Genomic DNA, 16,114 nt, shown 5'->3' on the forward strand with positions numbered 1-16,114 from the left:
AAAATTAGAAGCAAAATTAGACTGCTTTACCTTAGGGAACGGAAGGAAGCTCTGACCTGTTGCTAATGGCAATAGTTGAGTGAAACCTTAATGTATTATTAATCTTCCTTAGGGCCAGGACAACAAAAAGAGAAAATCAAAATAATGTATTACGTAAGTCAATGATTATCTTAACCATGATTATCTGAAATAGAAGGGAAAAAATCTAAAAAAATTCAATATTCCTTTCTTATCCCTAGGAGTAAGAGACTGTCATTTAATATTTTTCTAGGTCCCACAAAAAAGCAAAACTGAATGAAACAAATAAGGTGTGTAGTTAGTGGGGGGAAAAAAATTTTTTTTTCAGGCATGTGATTACTATACATAGAAAACCCAAGAGAATCAACTGAAAGCTGTCACATTCACAAATTTGAGGAATAGAACAGACATATAAATATATAAAAACCAATAACTATTTCTAGGCACTACTACTGATAAAAATATATGCGAAGGGCTCTCTTTCACAGTAGAAATAAGAAACCAAAATATTTATAAAAACCTCTAATAAAAATGTATATAACCAATGAAAAAAAAACAGTATCACAAAGAAATGTAAAAGAGGCCTTTGGAAGGTGAGATTGAATATCACAAAAATGTCAATTCTTCCCAAATTAACTTTTAATTTATTACACTTCAAATCAAAACCCAAACTGGATCTGGAACCATATAATTACCCTAATCTTCACCTGTAAGAATAGGAAAACAAGATTTTTACCTTAGACCAGACACAAAAAAAATTTTTTTAATTGAAGAAAATATATTATTAAGTATCAATTACTAGACAGGGAAAGGTTACATTTAGAATGATTTAAGACCAAAAGAAATAATCGACAGGCACGACAACACAAAAATTAAGAAGTTTTAGAGATTTAAACAGACTCCACATTTTTAAAAGTAAACAGCAAACTGGGAATAAAATCTGCAATAAATACAAATGGCAAAGGGCTAATAGTCTTAATATAACAAAGAGTTGATACAAATGATATGAAAATCATTTCATCTTAATAGAGAAAAACGTAAAGGACATCAGCAGACGACTTTAAAAAAGGGAAATACTGCAATCCTGTTTGGGGCAGCAAGACACGTCCTGAAAGGGCAATACTAAGTGGACCAGGCCTCCAGCAAGGTCTGGAGGATATGCAGGCCGAGCTGTGTGCTCTGGCCAGCAATCTTTCTTTCACTTACGATAAGACTTTAGCTGTGGGGTTTTCTAGCTACCAGTCATACCACTGTTGGTTACTTTTCTCAGGAGAAGGCACATAATGTGCCCTTCACAATGTCAAACAATTTCCACCATTTTCCTAACTGGGTTGATCTTTCCCCTCTGTTTCCTGCACTGCTTATTTGATAGTTCCTCAGGCAGACATAAATCTTGTGTGTTAACATGTAGCAGGATACCCTCCCTTGAAGGCAGGTCAAACGCTCTCACTCATAAACCTTTTTTCATCCATTAGAGGCCCAAATTAGTAAGCAACGCACAAAGTAACTGGCAGAAAGAAAGGCAACTGTGCATTACACATTCAGCTCAGTCTCTAAGAGCATTATGCAGAAGACTGCAGCACGCCCACGCTCCCTGCCCGAGCACATCACAGCAGCTCTCCGGGAGTTTACAATTAAGTGTACACAGACGCATTTGCATGTGCACACACATAGACACAAACACTTTTTTTTATTGGGGTGGAATTCACAAAACATAGCCGTTTTAAATGAACAATTCAGTGGCAGTTAATACATTAATAATGCTGGGCAATGACGACTTCTATCTCATTCACTTTTTTTAAACAAAAATATTTTAGAGGTAAACATCAGTGAAAAGGATCAATGCTGGGCAGAATATGTCAAGTAGCCTATGCATGGAAGAAATACAAATTTTACAAGTGAGGTCGAGTTTCTGATTAAATTAGATTAGATTAAAAAAAAAGAACACTCAGTATTTGTAAGGATTCGATGAAACGGGTACTTCTCATACATTGACGATAATGTATAAGCTGGTATAATTCATTAGCAAAATCAATTTAGTAAAAATATCAACAAATTCAAAATGATCTACACTAATTCAATTTCACCCTTGGGACCTTACCATTAAAAAGTAATTTTAAAAACAAACAAAGCTTTATACATAAGATGACTGATACAGTGTTATTAAAAATGGAGGGGGAAGAGAAAGAAAAAAAGGGAAAGAAAAAAAAAAAGACACAGAAACAAGCCAGATACGCAAAAGGGAAAGAATAGAAAATACACATTTACACAGCAGGCTGTGCATCCATTATTAAGGGTGTTCATGAGGGCTTTACAATAACATTATATATATAAGCACTGTCTCAGCCTAAGTTTAAAAATTCAGACATACACTTTTATACGTACATTGTATGTCTTTAACTATGCCAACTTTGTTTTTAAAAAATTGCATAGTCTGCCTGAAACGAAAACGGCAAACTCTTCGAAGTCATTTATCTTCTAGGGATGAGGGGACGTGGGGACTCTGGAGCCCTGGTCTTGGCCCTCTAAGTGGCAGTGTCAGTCAAACAGAATGGCTCTGAATCCTGGCTCTGGTGTTTGAACACTGGACCTCCGGCTGTGTAACCTTGAACAAGTGACTTTTGTCTCTCTCTGCCTCAGTTTCTTCAACTGTAAAGTGGGGAGGACTGCGTGGGAAGGACTCAGAATAATGCCTGACACAAGGGAAGCACTCGAGAAACGTTACTGGCATTTTAATTATCTGCTATTCCTACAACAGCCCAGTGCGAGTACCACGCAGGTCTTCACGATTACACCTCTCACAGACTATCTCAAGAGATCAAGGTGGGAGGAAGACGCAAGAGGGAGGAGATACGGGGATATATGTATATGTAAAGCTGATTCACTTTGCTATAAAGCAGAAACTAACACACCACTGTAAAGCAATTATACTCCAATAAAGACGATAAAAAAAAAAGAGATCAAGTGAAGTCTTTCATTAGTCCTAACTTCAGTAGATCTTTAGGCGCTAGAAAGATTTGTCATGTGTGGGTTTTATTCTCAGGTTCTCTCTATGGAATCTAGGTGCCCTTTGGAGCAGTTACCTTAAGCCTGGCATTTCCTTTTCACTATTCCCTCTCCCCACCCCTTTTTTAATATGGAAGAAATGGGGGAAGATATTGATTGCATTTGATTTGATTAAATTGAGTTAAACTGGGGGAAATCTAGAATGATATGTGGGGTTTTTTAATTAATGGTAGTAACACCATGCCACAGAGTGTGAGAACTACTTAACCACAAATAGTCATGTAATGCAGTATTATTCAGATGTGACTGCCAGTTGTTCCAAGATGTAGCTGAGATGTGGCCACCAGCAATCACCCATGGATGTTCTCCTACCTGGATGCTTATAATTCAATTGTCTGTCTGCAGCTCTTGTCCAAGGAAAGAAAGCAATTTTAAGTCCAAGTGGAATGTAATAAATTATGGATACAGAATTGGTACCCTTCTGACACTTCCCTCCAGGGCAGTGGTGACAGCAAATATCTTACTGTTAACAGAAACAGCTTCAATGCCAGCAGTATCTGTATACACAACACTCAAGTTAAAAATCCAGCAGGTGTTACTCTTTTGGTTCTTTCATTTAATTTTCTTAGACTAATCTATGAAATACCCAAAAAGGACCCCCGGTGATGAGGTTATGGCATATAAGAGTCAAAAGGAAATAACAGCTGCAATGATTAATCTTTTAGCGTCATATACAAGCTTTCTTACCGGGATCTCAACATGCTTTAATGTTAAGATTTCTGCTTTTTGCAACATTAAAGATAAAGGAAAAAAACATCTGCTTGTCTTCTTCTGGCTGTCCCTAACTCTGACAGCAATACTATGTAATGAGGCAGTAACCACACTAGGTTCTCAGAAGCCTTCCCAACAGGTAACTGTGTCAGCAAGGGGGTCTGCTCCTGTCACCGAGTACAGAGTCATGGACAACAGTGCCTAAAGCAGTGGGTGAGCTCCCCACCGTGTGTTCGATGAGTGCTAGCAACACAGAAAAGCCGAAACCCAAACTTGCACCGAACACAGAAGCCATTCCACGTTTAAATTTCAAGCATCGCGTACTGGCAATAAAAACAAGAACCCCCCTCTGCCTGGCAATATTTAAAACGACAGCACATTTTACTGAACAAAGATTTGAAAACTTTTTTAGAAAGAGAGAAGCTATTTTTTAGAAAGTCATGGTAACATAACAATGGAGTTTTGTAATACAAGTAAAAGAATAATGTAAGTTCCCTTATTACTCCCTTGAAATTATGCACTGTCTTTCTTTTAAGGAACCTGTATGTCATCAGACCATCCTTATGAAAAATGTCTTGTAGAAGCAGCCCTGAGGTCAATTAGGGACAAATAACTGCATAGACAGAGAAAAGGAACCCACATGGCTGTAAACAAAAGCACGCTCTCCACACTGATTCTGAGGACCCCGCATGGGATCAGCAATGTCCAGGAGTGCATATGTGTCAGTGTATGGTCAGGACATTCAAGATGGCTGTTCTCTTGCTCGCTGTACATCCCCTGCTCTACCTGTGCCTGCTTCACCTAGACCTACTCACATGACTGACCTTCCTACATACTTGCCCCAGGCCCTAACTAAATGACCGTTCTAATTTGAGATGAGAACATCTCCGCGAAGACAGATAGCTTATCAAAGGGGTGTTGAGGGGCATGCCCGTCTACTGGTTTCCCTGATAACTGAGAGCCAACCTGACGTTCATTCCCCCTATAACTGGTAACCTCCTCCATCCCCCCGGTAGCAAAGACTGCCACCACATCCTGCCTGACCTCGGATGCACACAGTGGGGTGTCGCTCCAAAACCTTGCTTCAGACATGTAAGATCTCCCATCCAGTAAACCACTGATGTCTCTGTTCCTGACTCCAGGCTCTTTCTTCGGTCTTAAGGCTGGGCAAGTACAGAGCTTGTAGGACTGTGGGGTGCAGCCCAAGAGTCAGCAACAAATATAAATAATGGAGAAGGAAAAAAAGAAGACGAAGAAAGAAAGTGTGCCACGGATCCACATCTATCATGCAACTCCTTTGCTCACAAACTTTACAGAGCACCTTTCCCTTTTTATTATATCCTCATCTCTACTTTCTAGTATCCAAATCTTAGGAGTCCTCCCAACAGCTCTAATCCCATATCCATCCTCCCAGATGCATCTGTCCACGTGGATTTCTCTGATCCCCTTCCGATCCAATTAATCAATTTTGTCTTCAAACTTCATTTACGGTTACATATGAGAACAGCTTATCACCCTAAACAAACTGTGGTCTACTTCAGTGTTCCTGCACAAACTGTCTCTCAACTATTAAGTGAATTCAGTCGCTGATTCAAAGAAACACCTACTGAATAAGGAGAGACAGTGAGAGAGAGAGAGAGAGAGAGAAGCAGAGAGACAGAAAGAGAAAAACTCAGACCCGGAAAGAGAGAGAGCAAAAAAGGCAGAGACAAAAAGTACTCCAAGAGCAGTAATTTTATAAAGATATGAAAAAGAAAAGTCCCAACAACTGCCTCTTCTGAAGACTACATCTCAAATCACCTATGCCCACACGACATCGCTCTTGGCCCCACCCGGTGTAGCTAACACACAGCGCATTAGGATGACTCACCAGAATGTGAAGAAACTCTGAATATGCCCCTCCTCAGGCTGCTTGCCCGGCCCACCGTTAGCTCCTAACAAATGATGCACACACTGTCGTGTCTGAAATCTGCTGCAAAAGCTCAGACGTCCTTTGAAAGACTAAAGGCTGTAGATGTATCTATGTACACACATACATACATATGTAATAAAGCAATCATCAAAACCAGGAGGGAAGAGAAATCACCTGGACCCACAAGCCACTTTATGATCTGCCATAAATTCCCCAATGCTAAAAACAGTATCAAGGACTTCCCTGGTGGCGCAGTGGCTGAGACTCCGCGCTCCCAAGGCAGGGAGCCCGGGTTCGATCCCTGGTCAGGGAACTAGATCCCACATGCGGCAACTAAGAGTTCACATGCCGCAACTAAAGATCCCGCATGCCTCAACTAAAGATCCCACATGCTGCCGCGAAGATCCCACGTGCCGCAACGAGGACCCATCGCAGCCAAATAAATAAATGAATATTAAAAAATGAAAACTAAATAAAATAAAAACATTATCAGACTCTACGGAATAATGAGACTGTTCTTATTAAACAAATCATTCGCTGTTAACAAAAATACCAACATTATGTAGATAAAGAAAGGACAGTGCTTTCAGCTCCAAAAGATTCTTATTAAGTTAGAGTTTCGATTGAAACACCTACTTGAGACAAGACTAGCCTCTATATTAGATTCCCAGAGTCAAGATAATTTCATCATCTGAAGCCATTCTGTTGGGTACTTAGCAACTTCTGGATTATTTTACTTAATTCTGGTATTAGAGCTCACACTTGCCCCAAAGCTAAGGCTTCCTGGAGAGTCTGGAAGGTTTACATGACAAAAAAGATTACTGAATGTTACATTAGACCACTTGGGCTTCTAGCTATCTTTAAAAGCATAAAAGGATGGAAGAAGAGGCCTGTCAGTTTTTCTATCATGCCTGTTTTCCAAAGGGAAAACTTATGGGAGGAAGCCAATATACATCACTTGGACAGAGTGAATTTCATAGGATCTCTGTTCGCATCTTTGCAACTATTTACAGTAAGAAGCCAACTAGCACCCAGAGTGACTTAGCTTTAATTTCCCAACATGCTTGAAACAGCACACAACTTCTCTTCATCTGTAACTTCTTCCACAGCGTCAACGAACCCTTGCCTCGAGAAGGCTTCCCTCGCTCACAACCCTCCCAAGTGGAGACTGCCACTCCCTCGTCTTTCCTCACCCCTACCGCTTCTTTAAGCCAAGAAGTTGTGTCTCTAGCTAATGTGCTAACGGTCCCTAAATCCTCATCTCAAGAGTCTACTTTCTATTTGAATACATACAACTCACCTAAAAACATACATTTTCCCTGTCCTCGTTTTTATTTATTTCACCACTTTCTTCCTTGTGTAGGCAACCTCAAGTTCACTGGTCATGAAGACTGGCATAAGTAAACAAATAAACTACTGATATAAGACTTCTCTTCTAATACAACAAACTAGTGAATATAACAAAAAAGAAGCGGACTCACAGACATAGAGAACAAACTATGGTTACCTGTCGGGGGGAGGGGCAACATAGGGGGTGGGAAGTGGGAGGTACAAACTACCTGGTGTAAGATAGGTTCAAGGGTGTACTGTACAATATGGGAATACAGCCAATATTTTGTAATAATTGTAAATGGAAAGTAACCTTTAAAGACTGTATTAAAATTTTAAATGCAAAAAAGAAAAACATCCTACTTAAAAAAAACAACTATGAATTGATTTTAAAAAAAGACCTCTCTTGATGATAGACATAAATTTTCAGCTCTAAACAAAATCACCTAGGTATCACACAGACATGTCAAAATCAACACATACAAAATAGAACTCTTTCCCCTCCACTCTGTGCTACAGATTGTGTTTCCTGTTGGTCAGCTCTCCAAATTAGAAGCCTCAGAGTTGATATCAATACGTGCCTCTCGGGACTTCCCCTGGTGGCGCAGTGGTTACGAATCTGCCTGCCAATGCAGGGGACAAGGGTGTTCGAGCCCTGGTTCGGGAAGATCCCACATGCCGTGGAGCGACTAAGCACGTGCGCCACAACTACTGAGCCTGCGCTCTAGAGCCCACGAGCCACAACTACTGAGCCCGTGTGCCTAGAGCCCATGTTCTGCAACAAGAAGTCACTGCAGTGAGAAGCCCGCGCTCTGCGACAAAGAGTAGCCCCCGCTCGTCGCAACTAGAGAAAGCCCATGCACAGCAACAAAGACCCAACGCAGCCATAAACAAATAAATAAATTGATTAAAAAAAAAAATACATGACTCTCTAGTACCATCTGTATATAATGCGACACTAGCTCCCGCTGATTACATAAACACGTAGCCAGCTCCGTATCCCTGCTAGCTTCACTTTGGCCCTTACCACCCTGCCCTTGAGCTACCTCAACAGCCTCGTAACGGGCCTCTCCACACGTGGCTGACTTCCGTATGGCCACCAGTCATCACTCAAAAAGAGATCAACCATGTCCCACCGCAAACTCATTCCAGGTCTTGACAAGCTCCACCCCAATACCACTGCGCCCACCCTCCATCCGCACCCTAAGCCCCGCCCCACAAATACTCCTCATTCTCTGGCATGTGTTAAATTGGAGAGTCTGACTCATATTATTCCCTGTGTCTGAAATGTTTTCCCTCTTCAGTGTCTGGTCAGAGTGTTATGGCCTCTCCTCCTGGTTCCCTGGCGCTTGGCCTATCACTTTCCTATCACATGCACCATAATCTACCGCAATCATTCATTACACTGTCCCTTCCCAGCTAGTCTTGAGGATAAAAGTTACTTATTTCCTATACTCAGCAGCACGCCTGGCGTACAGCAGACACTCAGTGCTTGTAAACTGAATTGATTAATATGCAGATGGCCAACAACCTCACTCATAATTTAATTCAAAAGCAAACAAAATTGAATTTTTTCCTCCTCCAAAGGGATAACACAGAGAAAACCATCCTGAAAAATCAGATATACTGGGATTAATTTTCATGAGGCAGAAAGAATTTAATTTAAAACCTGTATTACAAATTCTTCAGCAATAGAACCACAATAATCGTAAGCATCTGTACGGCTTTCGCTTATTCAACACAGTTTTGGGAGCATTTTTATGCCACTCACTCTGCTGGATACTGGAAACTTTATGCTAAATGCTGGGAGTTCATTCATTCCAAAGTGTTCTCCTATAAATTACCTCACTTTAGTCTCACAACCATTCCATGAGGGAGGCAAGACAGTTATTATAACCCCCATTTGACAGATGAGAAACTGAGATCAGAGAGTTTACGTGATTTGCTCAGGGTCAAAGCCAGTAAGACAGAGATGTAGAACTACAACAGTTATCTCCTGAACCCAGGTCTGCTGCTTCCTCTACTATTAAACCCCTACAGTTGCCTTAGCACCCTTACTCCCTCTGAAGAAGGGATGAAAATTTAACTTCAGTCTTGGTCTTAAAAGGAAAAGTGCAGAGAAATGAAGTAACGTGTGCACGGTCCAGGGTCAGGACTAACCTGTTCTCCTTGCACACAGCCACTCTGTCTCCCCCAGGTATCAGCTTCTTCTGTTCAATCACGCCATAGCTTTCTCGACAAATCTATATTTAAGGGGGGAAGAAAGAAACATTTCAATTTTGTTGACCACTTATCTTTCTAGACCCCAAATGACTGAGAGAAGCTTTAGGAACAAATGTAGCTTAATGACTACTTATTACCACAGAACATTCTCAGGAGGAGAAAGGGAACCTGAGTCAGAGAACACTGGCACCTTAAAAGATATCTTTTTATTTTCCTTCATTACTGTTTTTTTTTTAACACCTTTAGTGGAGTATAATTGCTTTACAATGTTGTGTTAGTTTCTGCTGTATAACAAAGTGAATCAGCTATACATATACCTATATCCCCATATCCCCTCCCTCTTGCGTCTCCCTCCCACCCTCCCTATCCCACCCCTCTAGGTGGACACAAAGCACCGAGCTGATCTCCCTGTGCTATGCAGCTGCTTCCCACTAGCTAGCTATTTTACGTTTGGTAGAGTATATATGCCAAGACATGGAGTTGCCAATAAATGCAATCAAAGAGAAAATGAAATGAACTCTAGAAATTATATGTATAGGAGTAAAGAGGAATAATGCTTCAGTAATTTTCTTAATTGTATAGATTAGTCATTCATTCAACACATTTACTGAACCCCTGTAACATTCAAGACACTCTGACCACCATATGACCCACCAATTCTACTCCTGAGTATATATCTGAAAAAAACAAAAACAGTAATTCGAAAAAATACATGCACCCCAATATTTACAGCAACATTATTTACAATAGCCAAGATATGGAAGCAACCTAAGTGTCCATCAGCAGATGAATGGGTAAATAAGATGTGACACATGTACACAATGGAATACTACTCAGCCATAAAAAAGAAGGAAATTGTGCCATTTGCAGCAACATGGATGAACTTGGAGGGTTTTATGCTAAATGAAATAAGTGAGACTGAGAAAGACAAATACTGTACGATGTCACTTGTACATAGAATCTAAAAAACACAACAAACTAGTAAATGTAACGAAAGAGAAGCAGACTCACAGATTAGAGAACAAACTAGTGGTTACCAGTGGGGAGAGGGAAGGGGGTAGGGACAGTATAGTGGTAGGGGACTAAGGTGTACAAACTATTAGGTATAAAATAAGCTACAAAGACATACTGTACAACATGAAGAATATAGCAAATATTTTATAATAACTATAAATGGAGTATAACCTTTAAAAATTGTGAATCACTATATTGTACACCTGTAACTGATATAATATTGTACAGCAACTATAATTTGATTTTAAAAAAGACACTAAAGGGACTTCCCTGGTGGTGCAGTTGCTAAGAATCTGCCTGCCAATGCAAGGAACACAGGTTCAAGCCCTGGTCCGGGAAGATCCCACATGCTGCGGAGCAGCTAAGCCCGTGTGCCACAACTACTTGAGCCCATGTGCCTAAAGCCCGTGCTCCGCAACAAGAGAAGCCACCGCGATGAGAAGCCTGCGCACCGCAACGAAGAGTGGCCCCCGCTCGCCACAGCTAGAGAAAGCCCGCACACAGCAACGAAGACCCAATGCAGCCAATAAACAAAATTTTAAAAATAAAAATAAAAAAAGACACTATGACTACAATAATTTGGTTCAGAGAAGTCTCTGAATTTGTTCTTTGATTTGGAGAAAAATTAATGTTAATTGTGACTTGTAAGCATGATGAAAGAGACAGCTACAATCATGAGTAAACTGTGGAAATCCTTACCGTGAAGTTGAGGCAGAAAGTCTCCTCAATATCTTCCCCAGGGTAATCTAAAAGTTCTTGAAGACTCCTGATCACAGATTGACAGAGAAAGGAAATGAGGCAAATCAGACACGGCAATAGTGTTTCTATCTCAGTCACATGCCCACCAGACTGTCTGCAAGGAAACGCTATAAAAGAAGATTCTAGAATGAACATAAATCCAGACTGACAGAAAATCATGTTAACTGCATCTTGAAAAGAAATACGGCAGTTGACTTGTAAGACACTCATTAATCATTCTCTGTTCCTACTGACAAATCTTACTGAATTTATGGAGAAATTCTGATGGAATCATATCTGACACATGTGTTAACTCTGGTATTCCTCAGAAGTAGATACATGAGGAGATGGTCTTGCAGCAGTCCTACACACTTGCTTTACCCATAGGCATTAGCAGAAAAATCCTCTTACCATAAAAAAAAAGCAAGCTACTAAGTCACTGTATCCACTTAGGAATCTTAATGGCTCACTTGTTAATGCAAGGGGCTCTGTATGGTAAAGGACCGCCATATTAAAGAACACCGGAACGTGTTTCTGCCAACAATGATCATATCGTATACTCTCACGAGAATACGTTCTCATTACTAGACCTCATTCACACTTTCTTCTTTAGTGATCGCGGAGTCTGGCAGTTCCAGAAAGAAAAAATTGCCCAGAAAGAAAATTCTTAGCGTGGAATTTAAATCTGTTTCCAGTTAACCAGCCAAGAAGATTACTTGAAATGTATCACTCTCAGCCAGGTTGGCAAAGAAAATAGCACACATTTCTGTCACTCTCAGTTACCAAAAAAAGCAACCCCGCCTGGGTCTCCTCTGTCATTTTTTTTATATTCCTTCTAAATTTTCTTTTCCTCTCTCTGTGCACCCTCTCCCCACATCCTTTATGATTTCTCTGTATTGGTGTCCTGTACTGGTGGTGTGACAGTCTCATTTCCAGAGGGCGCCTTAGAGACCATCCTTCCTCTATCGCCATCTTAAAATCAGTATTCTTTCTCCATAAAAAAGGGATGTTCCGGGCTTCCCTGGTGGCGCAGTGGTTGAGAGTCTGCCTGCCGATGCAGGAGACACGGGTTCGTGCCCCAGTCTGGGAGGATCCCACATGCTGTGGAGTGGCGGGGTCCGTGGGCCATGGCCGCTGAGTCTGCGCGTCCGGAGCCTGTGCTCCGCAATGGGAGAGGCCACAGCAGTGAGAGGCCCACGTGCCGCCAAAAAAAAAAAAAAAAAAAAAAAAAAGGGATGTTCCTTCCTGTTGAAGTCAAAAGAACTGTACTGTTTAGAGAAAGTCACAGATATGGTGTCTTTTTATATACTTCGCCTTATGCGAAGAGAAACTCAGAATAAAATCAATTCAGAGGAACTCAGAACAAAAGGAGTTTTTAAGAGCCAGAAAAGAATAAAAACATGGTTCCACTACGCTGGAAAACCGTCTGGAGGTTCCTCAAAAGGCTAAACACAGAGTTACCATTTGCCCTAGCAATTCCACTCCCAGGTACATACCCAAGAAAAATGAAACCTTACATCAACACAAAAAGTCTGTAAGAATATCCACAGCAGCACTATTAGTAACAGCCAGAAGGTAGGAGAAAGCCAGACGTCCATCAACTGATGAATGGATGAACAAAATGCGGCATATATCCACATAACGAAATATGAGTTGGCAGTAAAAAGAAATAAAATACTGATACAAGCTGCAACCTAGATGAACCTTGAAAACGCGCTGTGTGAAAGAAGCCAGTCACAAAAAAGCACACGTGGTACGATTCTGTTTATGTGACATATCCAGAAGAGGCCATCAATAGAGACAGAGAGTAGCTCAGTGGTTGCTCAGGGCTTGGGGACGAGGAAGTTGGGGATGTCGCCTGAGGAGTCCCAGGTTTCTTTCTCAGGTGATGAAAATATTCTAAAATTGATTGTAATAAAGGCTGTACAACTCTGAATATACTAAAACTCACTGAATTATATACTTTAGCTGGGTGAATTGTGTGGTATGCAAATTACATCTCAAACTACTTTCTTAAAAAGGCTCTGTGGGCTTCCCTGGTGACGCAGTGGTTGAGAGTCCGTCTGCCGATGCAGGGGACGCGGGTTCGTGCCCCGGTCTGGGAAGATCCCACATGCTGTGGAGTGGCTGGGCCCGTGAGCCATGGCCGCTGAGCCTGCGCGCCCGGAGCCTGTGCTCCACAACGGGAGAGGCCACAGCAGTGAGAGGCCCGAGTACCGCAAAAAAAAAAAAAAAAAAAAAAAAAAAAAAAAAGGCTCTGTGACATAACAGAAAATGCATATATTGGTCTCTGTGCCCAGTTCCTGGCACAGGGCTCCCAAAACCCTAAGTGATGAGAGGGTTAGCAGCATCTTTTGTTCTAATGGGGTGATTCTGGGTGGGCTCCTGGGCGGGGGCTGGTCACCCGAAGGACCCAGCCGTGATCTTCAGCTCCACGCCCCCCATTCTCCAGAGAGAGGAGAGGGGCTGGAAATGAAGGTCATAATTGATCACCCCGTAAGGAAGCCTCCTTAAAATCCCAGCAGTAGGGGGTTCAGGGAGCTTCCAGGTTGGTGAACACATCCACACACGGGGAGGGTAGTGCACCCCAACTCCATGGGGTCAGAAGCTCCTACTACACTCAGGACCCCTCCAGGCCTCACCCTCTGTATCTCTTCAACTGGCCGTTCATCTGTATCCTTCATCGTAAACCCTGAATAACCTGGTAAACCTAAGTGTTTCCCTGAATTCTCCGGGCCGCTCTAGGAAATTAATCGGACCCGAGGAGGGGTCACGAGAACCTCTGATTTGTAACCGATCAGACAGCAGTTGTGGGTAACCCGGGGACCTACTGCTTGCGAGTGGCACCCGAAGTGGGTGAGAGTCGTCTAGAGAGACCGAGCACTGAGCTTGTGGGATCCAGTGCCATCTCTAGGTAGACGGTGTCAGAACTGAGGTGAATCGTAGGACACCAGCTGGCGTCGTGGAGAATCACTTGGTGGTAGGGGGAAACCGCCACACGTTTGGTGACCAGAAGTGCTGTGAGTGTGGCTGCGGTGTGATAGTCAAGGTGACACAGAAGAGAGAAACACAGAAGGACAGGGAGACCTGTAGGTTTTTGCAAAATACAGACTCCCTTTTCAATACTTTCTCCCCTGTACTTATGGACCATGACAAAGCTCGAAGTCCTAATTTTTGTTCAGGATAAGAAAAGCAGACAGCTGGATTCCTGGGCAGCTACGACTTCCCTTTTCCCCTTTCTCCTTCTGCCCCTAGAGTGACACAGGCACTGCTTCAAGCCAGGAGCTGTGGAGCCACATCTTAAGACAAAGCATACACAGCACAGTCTAATGATAAACTCTTAACTGGTACACGTGGTGTTGTCAACCTTTGGTCCCAGCGCCAGAGCAGTTCTCCACACCAGGCTCCCGTCTTCCAGCTCCGTACCTTCCTTCCGTGGGTGACAGCTCCTTCAAGTCTTCCAGGCCAGGCTTCACGTTCAGTAGCTTCTTATAGAGAGCCAGCGGGAAGTGCAGGTCCACCACGGTGGAGTTGTAGATGGCGAGTCCACAGGTTATGCCAATCAAGTGAAACCAGTTGTGCTCTACAAAACACTTTCACCACATGCGCAAATGTGTTAAAAAGAAAAGCAGGGACTTCCCCGGTGGGCCAGTGGTTAAGAATCCGCCTTGCAATGCAGGGGACGTGGGTTTGGTCCGTGGTAGGGGAACTAAGATCCCACATGCCACAGGGCAACTAAGCCCGCGTGCCGCGACTACAGAGCCCACGTGCTCTGGAGCCCACACGCCGCAACTAAGACCCGACACAGCCAAAAGTAAATAAACAAACATTTGAAAAGAAAAAAGAAAAGAAAAGCAGTGTTTGCAGCCCTCAAAACAATCTGCCATTTACCTTAAAATATTTTCAGTACGAAAGAATGAAGATCTCGTTAATATTTAGTTACCTTCTGAAGCAGACAAGTACCCCTAACAAAATTCAGCTGTCGCCCAAAGATGCAATGCTGTAAGTTAAGCGTTTACAGCTCCGTGATACAGAGCACAGCTTACCCTCATTTAGAGCAATGCTGTCCAACAGAACTTTCTGCAAGGATGGAAACATTCTATTCTGTGCTGTCCCAGATGGCAGCCACTAACTACGTGTGTCTACTGAGGACTTGAACGGTGGTTAGTACAACTGAGGGAATGACGTTAGTATTACTTAACTTTAATTAAATAAAATTTAAACTTAAATAGCCACAGGAAGCTAATGGTTGCCTTTCAAGACAGTGCGGATCTAGGGAGAAAACTCTGGTAGAAAAAGAGCTAAACTAGAGTCTGCTTGAAATGAGAATGCCTTTTAAAACTTAGCTCTCCAACTGAATTTTCAAAAAGTGTGAGTATGTGTATATCTGTACGAGTATTCATACACGTACTATCACTGTTATTAAAATAAAATATATTTGACAACTACTTTTCATATGTCATAAAACCAATTTCTTTATCATCCCCTACTCTTTCTACCCTCCGAGGATTACAAAACTTGGAGCTTACCTACTAGAAATGGAAATGCGGCTAATGGGTGACAAAACACACTATGACGTCTTAGCAACGGGTGAAACATGAAGACGGGAAACATGATGATAATCATGTTAAATGATTACCTCTGTTATGCTCCCCTCTGTAAACACCAGAAGGCTAGGGATCTGACAGTTTAATTCAATTCATCTGTTGAAAGGTGGCGTCACTAACTTACCGTATCTGAAAACCACAAGAGATTTGAATCCTGATAGTAGGTAAACATTCCATAGATGGGATTCAACAATTCTTTTAATAGTAAAAGAAAGAACTCCTTTGTGACACCACCAGCATCCACTGCTTCTTCACCATCAAAAATGACCTTGAAATAATGAAAGTAGAATTAGCATTTCAGGGAAATCACTAGCATTTTATGTTTGTTTTTTTGTGGTTGTTTTTTTTTTTGTTTTTAGCAAATTATTTCCAAAGTCAGGACAAAGAAAGGAAGATGTAACAGAGGATACACTGACGCAATGAAAACTGCAAAGTGTATCTGCTGATTATTAACAAGTCACTTAGAAACACACAAAACTTTCCCAGGCACTTCGTG

The 16,114-nt window shown here is 41.9% G+C and overlaps 1 protein-coding gene across 13 annotated transcripts in view; it reads right to left on the reverse strand.

Moving 5' to 3' along the window:
* HERC3 (HECT and RLD domain containing E3 ubiquitin protein ligase 3) overlaps positions 1-16,114 on the reverse strand; it is a 142,016-nt gene that overhangs the window by 38,198 nt on the left and 87,704 nt on the right. For 12 of the 13 annotated variants that reach the window (XR_002174624.3, XM_019926403.3, XM_019926400.3 and 9 more), the window contains 4 exons: positions 15,743-15,886; positions 14,438-14,604; positions 10,973-11,039; positions 9,197-9,279 (listed from right to left, as the gene is read on the reverse strand). Coding sequence is in view for 11 of the 13 variants with exons in the window: in XM_019926403.3 (XP_019781962.1) it covers positions 9,197-9,279; positions 10,973-11,039; positions 14,438-14,604; positions 15,743-15,886 (461 nt within the window). In the remaining 2 variants the exon portion in view is untranslated. Of the gene's footprint in view, positions 1-9,196; positions 9,280-10,972; positions 11,040-14,356; positions 14,605-15,742; positions 15,887-16,114 lie in introns of those variants that run through there. The other variant, XR_012332182.1, reaches the window with a different exon arrangement.

This window comes from Tursiops truncatus, chromosome 5, assembly GCF_011762595.2.
Source record: "Tursiops truncatus isolate mTurTru1 chromosome 5, mTurTru1.mat.Y, whole genome shotgun sequence".
Classification (NCBI taxonomy): Eukaryota; Metazoa; Chordata; class Mammalia; order Artiodactyla; family Delphinidae; genus Tursiops; species Tursiops truncatus.